We start from the raw sequence: 10,555 nt of genomic DNA on the forward strand, positions 1-10,555 counted from the left end.
ATGCGGAGCAAAGTAGAAGGCGGACATCACAGCCTCCGGATCCACAGGCTCCCTTTCTCCTTCTGGCGATGATTAACTAGGCAAAGACAATGGAGAGCGATGGAAGAAGGCCGTTTGCTAGTGCCTGCTCCTCTCACACATGATTGGTCATTCTTTCATTCATCCATCCAACCTATACTTATTGAAGCTGACTATGAATGATCGAAGGGAGGATGAGAAACGTTAACCAAAGTCAAAAGGGGACAGGGTGGGAGAGATTGTTCTAGACAGAAGGAAGCACACTTGCAAAGGCCCCGAGGGAAGCATGATGCACCTAGGGAAAATAAAGAAGGGCTGTGTGGCCAGGGCTCAGGGAGAGAAAGGGAGGAAGTGGGGCAGGGGGATACGTTTGACTGCGTTGAGTCTTCCAGGAGGGGTTAACGAGCCTTTGACAACCACAAAGGCACAGGCATGTCCCATCAGAACAGACACAAGCCACAGGCTGGGGCAGGGTCCTGGGGCCCCCCTGCTGCCCTAGATGCTGGATGCCCCGCTGCTGCCCTAGGTGCTGGATTTCGGGAAGGTCCAGGGATCCCAGAGGGGAAGAAGTGTTGGGAGCAGCTCAAGTGTAGTGGCTATTACTCAACCAATTCCAAAACATATCATTTCATGATCGATAGGGAAAGCTGTCCTGCGCAAATCTGTTAAAGGTCAGTGATGTTTAGCGTCATTTTCGTGAGCTGGGTTATTTTCAAATGAGCAAGAGGAAGCCTCTGAGGTGTTTTAAGCAGGGGCTGGCCTGACCAGATCTATGTTTATCCAAAGGGGGAGAAAAAAAAATCCTTCGGTTAATTAAAAAAAGAAAGAAAAAAAAAGGTAATGTAAAAACATCATTTCACAATTCTTTTGTAATGCAAAAATAAATGCAAAACAAAACAAATCCATCACTCTAAAGGAATGCCCTGTGTTTGCCTTACCCTGCTTCCTGGGAGACTCTCCTAATAAGGTCTTGGCCTTCACTCATTGCCCATGCTGCCCTCGTGACCGGCACCACAAGTCTCCAAGACGGCCGCAGGGTTACAGGTCTCAGCACAGAGAGCAGCGTCTCTGTTTGAGGCTAATCAGCTTACACGGTGCCTGAAATTGCTGTCACCTTAGCCTCATTGGCAATTTTCCCTCTTTTATCAAACTGGCTTTCTTGTTGAATGAATTGATTTTTATAAAGTCTCAGAGATACCACATATCCAATGAACACGGGCCAGATATGGTTTGTACATAATCCCAGGCACTACAGACCACAAAGTCAAACAGTCTCTAGGTTCATTGCTCTACTTTGCCAGTCATCTTTGTCTTGCCTCTATTGTCAATATATAGAGACCTACTGTGTGCCACTTGTGACATCTGGCCAGACTTTGCTGCCAAGATTTCTATGGGTCCTGCATTCCTTTTTTTTCTCTTTCCTGTTTCCTGTTTCCTACTCTCTGCGTGATGGTGGCGTCTTCTCCTTGTAAGAAGCACTTGAGCGTAGTAGGAGAAGGCAGGTATCCCCCAACCTCCACGCCAGCATAACTCGCTGGCCGTGTCGATATCAAAATCACCAACCTCAGAACTGCAGTCCCCTCATTGAGAAAATAGGAAGAACATATTGATACATGTTGGAAGAAAAGGGGCTCACACCAACTCCTGAAGCCCCTTCCAGCTGTCAGATCTATTATTCTCTCAGAAACTCTGCAACAGGGAAATCCTGTGGCTCATTTTGGATCCATCTGGGAAAAGATGACATACACAGAGAAGCATGTGACTTCTTTTGTAGAAATTTCAAGCTGCATTTGAAATGCCTTCTTTTATTCCTGCAATGTAGAGAATTACCACACAACTCTAGTGCCACATTATGGCTTCAAGAGAAAACTCCCCACAGCCTGTGTCTTGAGGCTTTAAGACTCACTGACTTAGCTGCTGTGCTCATTTGTTTGGGAGGGATGAGAGAAGGCCTGCTGTGTGTGTGAGCCCTGGAATGGCTCCGATGTTCCCCTTGAAGTAGCTGTCAGTCCAAAGGCTATAGGATCCATGTCCGTGGCCAGCTTCTTCCTAAGGTCACCTTTTCCTATTTCAAATCATGGAGTTCTAGAGGCGGAAGAGGGCATTTCTTCTTACGCAGATAACGAGTGGCAAACATTCATACTATGAGTATGTGTGTGTTTGATTGAGAACAACCCCTGATAAGTGCTGGGCTGGTGCCCTTTCCATTACCGCATGGGGGCCAGGCCTTGAGCTATTTCAGGGAGCCGTCCTTCCCCTTGTAAGTTCATGCGTGGAGACAACTGGGGTCTCATGCCGTCAGAAACAGCTCTCAAAGCCACTAAAAACATCTTGAGTTTCAGATCTCATACACATTAAAGCCGAGGACTTCGGGCCCTACTCAAAGCACATTTAATCTAATCAAGTGGTGTTTTTCCTTCTTTGGGGTTAAAACAAAAACACTGCTGGATCTCCCTCATGGGCTTGTTTGGAGGCTCGGCCCTGCAGTATGGACACAAATTTCTACTACTCCGCATGCCTTGCCTCTTTCTAGAACTCATCTATGGATCTCAAGTTTGTTCAGGAAGAGTCCGGAGGCGCGGGGAGCATTTCTTCTAAAGTGTTGGGAGGACTACTGCCTCCAGAGCCGGCAGCCTGAGCAGTGGGGTTGCTGCCTCACCTCTACTTCTCCAAGGGAAAGGACTGCACCTGCTCTTGTGCCCTTCAAAGAGCAAGCCGTGTGAAGGTGGAAGTCTTTAGACAAGGCAGAGCTACCCCTGCATCAGCTGGCATAATACATTTCAGGGCAGGTGTACCATGAGTATGAGAGTAGATGGAAGGCTGCAGAGTGGGGAGGTCTGAAGCTACGATTCAGAAAAACATGCTTCTAGCCATGTGACCTTGAACATTGTCTTCACCTCTCTGAGCCTCAGTTTTCTCATCTGCAGAGTGAGACTGAACACTCACAGCTGACTTCTCTCAAGTGGGGAAATGTGTAGGGTGCACTCTCATGCCCTCTACCTTCCCTCTTAGAATTCTGAGAGAAGGTGGGCTGTGTCCATGGTCAGTCCCTTCTGTCTGACTAGCTATATTGCTGTTTTTCCATTGTCACTGGAACATTCCAAGGATGAATGAAGGGTGTGGGATCGAGCAGAGAACAAACGTAAGCAAGAACAAGCATGTAGACTAATATACAAACTTCTGACCCAGTCCTACAAATGGAAAATACCACACAGAGGGAACGAAACCAAATCACCCTGACATGCAATCAGATACTGGTGCAGGTGGACAAGAGCCCTGGTTGCTTTTTATTTTTTCTTCTCTTTTCAATTTCTTTCTTTTTCTCTTTCTTTCTTTTGTTCTTTTGTTTTTATCATTCTTTTTCAAAAAAGAAAAATTAACTTTGTGAAATTGGGGGTCAAGCTTTTCATTTGTCAGCAGCTGAAGTTCCCTTGAAGATAATAAGAAACACCTTCTATAAAATGACTTCCTGAAGAGGAGACATCTGAGCTAAACAAGTGTGCACCTGGGTCCTTGCTCTGCACACTCACTAACGGTGTGACTTTGGAAAAGTGCCCTAATAGAGCCTGAGTTTTTCAACTCCAAAGAGAAGACAACAATTCTTGAGGGCACGGTTTGGGCAGTCATTACTATTTCCCCTTTAGGGGCAAGAGAAGATTTAACTTCACTGTCCCCTTGAAGTTAAATGTGGCCATGTGATTTTCTTTGGCCGATGGAATATGACTTCTCATTTTAAAAATAGAAAGAGAGAAAGAAAAATAGAAGGACGGGAGGAAGGAAGGGACGGAGGGAGGGAGGGAGGGAGGAAAGCCAACAGATGCTTTAAGTCTCAGTGTACCAATCACATTTCCTTCCCACTGGTGCCATGATTGTAGAAGCTACGGTTAAGATGTTGCCTTGCTTAACCTGGGTCTCAGAGGTCTCTGAGGAGCAGAGCACCCACCACTCCTGTTGGATGTGTAGCATCTTTTGCTGTGCTAACCACTGAGATTTGGGTTTGTTTATTAATGCAGTATACCATGACTGAAACAGTGGTTGTTACAATAAAATGTGATGGTGTTTGTAGATACAAGTTGGCAGTGGCAATGTGCTCGAGAAGCCTTGCTATTTCACTATCCAGAGGTAATTGTATTGATTAGCCCAAGTTAAGGGGTAAATTCTGGGCACGGGTCAGGCAGGCCACAGAAAGCTGCAACTTAAGCCCGACTACTTGTCTCCACCAGGGGGCAGAATCAGGAAAATCCTAAAAAATCTCCCCCAGTAGTTCTGCCTTGGTGACCAACATATCCCGTCTACCTTTGAATAAGCTCCAGATAAAGGGTCAATCGATGTCCTAAAAGGGGAGATGCCTAGGGAGATTTCACAGGCTCTGGGGACTTGAGTGATGCTCAGGGATGAGCAGGCGCAGTAGTGGGAGGGGTCTCGAAGAGCAGCAATTTAGAATGAGGCCTGCATTGTGGTGGGGGGAGGGGGCATCCTTGGCAGTGGGAAGTTTAAGGTCACCTCGGTATGTGGTCCCTGTCTCTCCTTTCTTGCCTTAGTAGTTTTCTTCCTCACACCTTCCGTGATAACTTCTCAACTCCAGGCTTCCATTTCCTGGATATCCTAGCAGACTCTTCAAGTCAGTGTGTGACGGAGGGAACCATCACCTCCCACAACCAAAACCGCTGTCTCCTTATTCCAGGCTCCATATCTGGGTGAAGGGCAGCTGTCTTCCCAATCGCTTAGGCTTAAAATCTCAGAATTCTTATGGCCTCTTGGGACACTCTCTTTTCTTCCTGTTAATGTGAAAGGGGAGAATGTAAACAAGAAAAACAACTGAAAGTACTGTACAGGCCAGGTAAGGTGTGGTTCAGTCTTAATGTGAATTTGTTCCTTTGAGAATTTGTGTTTGGGGGCAATGTCTCTAATTGTAGATTCAGAAAATAGGACGTGGACTGCCTAATTCTTTCAAAGGCCATAATAAAGAGCTATTGCTGGTCAATGAAATTTTAAAATGTAACATATACATATATATATATATATATATATATATATATATATATATATATATATATATATATACATACACACACACACCATTTTCCACATAGCAAAAGACCAATGATTTAAATGAGATGCTGATTCCACAAAAGATGCAATGAGGAAGGGCACACTAAATGCAACTATAAATCCTGGACAGAATGGAGGGAGTAGCTCTCTGAGGGCCCTGAAACATAAATTGTAGCAGGCAGATTGGGGAAGGACACCAGGATTCAAAGTTCCACTAAGTCAGCAGTGAGTTTGCCATTTTTTTCCTCTAGTGTTGCCCAGTCTGGACTCAAAGGCAGCCAGAAACTCAGAAGTGTGCCCCAGGGGCCGACAGAAATAGCTCCAAGAGAGTCCTCTGTTTCTGGTCCAAGAACTAAGAAAGGGGACTCCTAAGAGTCAGAGAGAGAGGGGAAATCCTCTGGTTTTTGTTTCTTTTTTTCCTTCTTTTCAGCCTCTCCCACAGGCAGCAGTGGTGGTGGGGATGGGAGCGGGGGTGGTGGCAGTGGTGATGGGCAGGCACCTAAAGCCCTGAGGGAGGAAGGAGAACCATTCTGTTTGACCAGAGGAGCAGTGATCGGAAGAAGGTGAGCAAGTCTCCATTCCTTTTTTTCCTCTCTCTGTCCTCCTACCACTCGACTCCAGACACAATAACAGTCACAGGAAGTAGGTGGCAGAGCTAGCAAACTATAGACCAAGCCTGCTGGCTAAAGGACGAGGAAGAAGGCTCCAAGGAGCCAAAAGGTGTGGGCAAGACCATGGAGAATAGGGATATTAACAAAGAAATCCATGAACTTAATGTATTAACTCCTGGGTTCACCTCCAAGCTGAACATGTATGGATCTGACTTTAAAAAGCATACCACAGGTTTAGAGAACTGAACTACAGGTTAGACCAAGATTCTGCCCCAAGACTGCCCACTGGGTGGCACACACACAGGACTGATGCGAATAATGCTGCACTTTGAAAACAGAACTGGTATTGGAATCATAGCCCACAGAGGCAGTTCCACAGAGGTTGGAACTTACAGTCAGGATATAACGCGGTTAATTGCCTGCTTCAAAAAAACAAGCAAACAAAAAAAAACCAATGTTTCTTTAAACCAGATTTAAACCAGGCTCAGAGTCTCATAATATTTCAAAATATCAAGGATATAGGCCAAAATTTCTCAGCATATGAAGAATCATGAAAGTCTCAACTAACAAGGAAAGAGAAAATCAACAGATATTAACCCTGAGAAGATGCAGATGTTAGAATAATCAACGATTTTTAAAGCAGTGATTGTAACTATGCTTAAAGAAGTAAGGGTAAGCACTCCTGAAACAAAAGAAAAACAGAAGGTCTCTGGAAAAAAAAGGAAGATATAAAAACAAATGAAATGGAAATTTTGGAACTGAAAAGTACAATAGTTAAAGTATTGACTTTAGTACAGTAAGTCCCATACATACGAACCTTCAAGTTGTGAGCTTTCAAAGATACAAACGGGCATTTGCATGTCCAGTCACGTAAGTTAGTTCACGTGTCTGGTGTACATTGTTACATGAGTGCATCCTCTACAAGTGGTTGTACTTTTGTGTACTTTACTGTAGAGTACTGTATAGAGTACAGTAGTACAGTATCTTTAGTTCAAGCCCAGGGTATCCAGAAGCAAGTGTAAAAGCAGCCGTGATGTAGCTGGTACTGCTAAGAAGTACCAAGAGATAACAATGGAAACAAAAGTGAAAATAATTGAGAGAGTGGAGCGAGGGGAAAAGGTGGTAGACATCGCTTGTTCTTATAACATGAATTGTTCAACCATCGGCACGATTCTGAAGAACACGGACAAGATCATGGAACATGTGAAGTCTGCTGTGTCAATGATGTCAACAATAATATCGAAGAAGCATGGAAAAGAGATGGAGGAGATGGAGAAACTTCTCAGTGTGTGGACGCAGAATCAGCATCAGCGTCGAGTCCCTCTCAGCTTAATGCCAATTCAAAAGAAAGCTAAAAGCCTTTATGAAGACTTGAAGAAACACAGCGAAGAATCAGAGGGCACATTTTTTAATGCCAGCCATGGCTGGTTTCATCAGTTCAAGGCTAGAGCCAACAATCACAACGTAAAAGTAAGTGTCAAGGCAGTGAGTGCAGATATGGTAACTGCCCGGGAATTTCCTGAAATGCTTCGAGAAATTACTGTTGAAGGCGAGTATTTACCTGAGCAGGTTTTTAATGTGGATAAGACAGGACTGCACTGGAAGAGGATGCCAGACCGAAGTTACATCAGTAAGGAGGAAAAGTTGATGCCAGGCTATAAAGCAGCAGAGGATAGGCTAACTGTTGTTTGGTGGCAATGCTTCCAGTGATATGAAGGTGAAGCCTCACTTAGTTTATCATTCAGAGAACCCAAGAGCCCTTAAAACCAGAGCCTAGGAGTACGGGGCCATCGCAACGGGTTAAAAGAAACCCTAAAAGTTAACCCTTACTCCTGGGAGACCCCGGTGGGGTACAAATGCTGGGTGAGCCCAGCACATCCGCAGTACATTCCCTAGGACAGAGACCCAGGCCTGGAGATAACATGCTAGATGCGGGCTGCAGCATCACCATCTGGGAGAACGGGAGGGGAGAGAAGCTTTAACAATCTGCCATTACCCCAAAGAGGCCTCACTTAGCCAGAAGATAATATGCTACCCTGGAACTGTGTGTTACAACACAAGAAAGGAGCAACATTTTCACAAAATGCGTGGGTTCATGTTTGTTTCATTAAAAATTGGGCTGCACCAGAAAGACAATATCCAGCCTCATCCACCATAACACAGGCACCAGTCCACTCCACCAGGAAGCCTACACAACCCACTGAACCAACCTTAGCCACTGGGGGCAGACACGAAAAACAATGGAAAGTACGAACCTGCAGGCTGCAAAAAAGAGACCCCAAACACACTAAGTTAAGCAAAAGGAGAAGACAGAGAAACACACAGCAGATGAAGGAGCAAGGCAAAAACCCACCAGACCAAACAAATGAAGAGGAAATAGGCATTCTACCTGAAAAAGAATTCAGAGTAATGATAGTAAAGATGATCCAAAATGTTGGAAACAGAATGGACAAAATACAAAAAACGTTTAACAAGGACCTATAAAACTAAAGAGCAAACAGACAATGAAGAACAACACAAAAATGAAACTAAAAATTCTCTAGAAGGAATCAGTAGCAGAATAACTGAAGCAGAAGATGGGAAAGTGAGCTGGAAGATAAAATAGTGGAAATAACTACTGCAGCGCAGAATAAAGAAAAAAGAATGAAAAGAATTGAGGGCAGTCTCAGAGACCTCTGGGACAACATTAAACACACCAACATTCAAATTATAGGGCTCCCAGAAGAAGAAGAGAAAAAGAAAGGGACTGAGAAAATATTTGAAGAGATTATAGTTGAAAACTTCCCTAATATGGGAAAGGAAATAGTCAATCAAGTCCAGGAAGCACAGAGAGTCCCATACAGGATAAATCCAAGGAGAAACACGTCAAGACACATATTAATCAAACTATCAAAAATGAAATACAAAGAAAAAATATTAAAAGCAGCAAGGGAAAACAACAAATAACATACAAGGGAATCCCCATGAGGTTAACAGCTGATCTTTCAGCAGAAACTCTGCAAGCCAGAAGGGAGTGGCAGGACATATTTAGAGTGATGAAAGGGAAAAACCTACAACCAAGATTACTCTACCCAGCAAGGATCTCATTCAGATTTGACGGAGAAATTAAAAACTTTATAGATAAGCAAAAGCCAAGAGAATTCAGCACCACCAAACCAGCTCTACAACAAATGCTAAACGAACTTCTCTAGGCAGGAAACACAAGACAAGGAAAAGACCTACAAGAACAAACCCAAAACAATTAAGAAAATGGTTAATAGGAACATACAAATCGATAATTACCTTAAATGTAAATAGATTAAATGCTCCATCCAAAAGACATAGACTGGCTAACTGGATACAAAAACAAGACCCGTATATATGCTGTATACAAGAGACCCACTTCAGACCTAGGGACACATACAGACTGAAAGTGAGGGGATGGAAAAAGATATTCCATGCAAGTGGAAATCAAAAGAAAGATGGAGTAGCAATTTTCATATCAGACAAAATAGACTTTAAAATAAAGATTATTACAAGAGACAAAAAAGGACACTACATAATAATCAAGGGATCAATCCAAGAAGAAGATATAACAATTGTAAATATTTATGCAACCAACATAGGAGCACCTCAATACATAAGGCAAATGCTAACAGCCATAAAAGGGGAAATCAACAGTAACACAATCATAGTAGGGGACTTTAACACCCCACTTTCACCAATGGACAGATCATCCAAACTGAAAATAAATAAGGAAACACAAGCTTTAAATGATACATTAAACAAGATGAACTTAATTGATATTTATGGGACATTCCATCCAAAAACAACAGAATACACTTTCTTCTCAAGTGTTCATGGAACATTCTCCAGGATAGATCATATCTTGGGTCACAAATCAAGCCTTGGGAAATTTAAGAAAATTGAAATCATATCAAGTACCTTTTCCAAACACAACACTATGAGAGTAGATATCAATTACAGGAAAAAATCTAAAAAATACAAACACATGGAAGCTAAACAATACACTACTAAATAACCAAGAGATCACTGAAGAAATCAAAGAGGAAATCAAAAAATACCTAGAAACAAATGACAATGAAAACATGATAACCTAAAACCTATGGGATGCAGCAAAAGCAGTTCTAAGAGGGAAGTTTATAGCAATACAGTCCTACTTCAAGAAACCAGAAACATCTCAAATAAACAACCTAACCTTACACCTAAAGCAATTAGAGAAAGAAGAACAAAAAAACCCCAAAGTTAGCAGAAGGAAAGAAATCATAAATATCAGATCAGAAATAAATGAAAAAGAAATGAAGGAAACAATAGCAAAGATTAATAAAACTAAAAGGCTGTTCTTTAAGAAGATAAACAAAATTGATAAACCATTAGCCAGACTCATCAAGAACAAAAGGGAGAAGACTCAAATCAATAGAATTAGAAATGAAAAAGGAGAAGTAACAACTGACACTGCAGAAATACAAAGGATCATGAGAGATTACTACAAGCAACTATATGCCAATAAATTGGACAGCCTGGAAGAAATGGACACATTCTTAGAAAAGCACATCCTTCTGAGACTGAACCAGGAAGAAATAGAAAATATAAACAGACCAATCACAAGCACTGAAATTGAAACTGTGATTAAAAATCTTCCAACAAACAAAACCCCAGGACCAGATGGCTTCACAGGCGAATTCTATCAAACATTCAGAGAAGAGCTAACACCTATCCTTCTCAAACTCTTCCAAAATATAGCAGAGGGACGAACACTCCCAAACTCATTCCATGAGGCCACCATCACCCTGATACCAAAACCAGACAAAGATGTCAGAAAGAAAGAACACTACAGGCCAATATCACTGATGAAAATAGATGCAAAAATCCTC

The 10,555-nt window shown here is 42.7% G+C and overlaps 1 protein-coding gene across 1 annotated transcript; it reads left to right on the forward strand.

Annotated features, from left to right (window-relative positions):
• Positions 1 to 6,752: 6,752 nt before the first annotated feature.
• On the forward strand, positions 6,753 to 7,391 carry LOC138413972 (tigger transposable element-derived protein 1-like). The gene has a single exon (XM_069540359.1). It carries the CDS (start codon positions 6,753 to 6,755, stop codon positions 7,389 to 7,391), a length of 639 nt encoding a protein of 212 aa, XP_069396460.1.
• Positions 7,392 to 10,555: the final 3,164 nt, after the last annotated feature.

Source organism: Delphinus delphis, chromosome 2 (genome assembly GCF_949987515.2).
Source record: "Delphinus delphis chromosome 2, mDelDel1.2, whole genome shotgun sequence".
In the NCBI taxonomy this organism is placed as follows: Eukaryota; Metazoa; Chordata; class Mammalia; order Artiodactyla; family Delphinidae; genus Delphinus; species Delphinus delphis.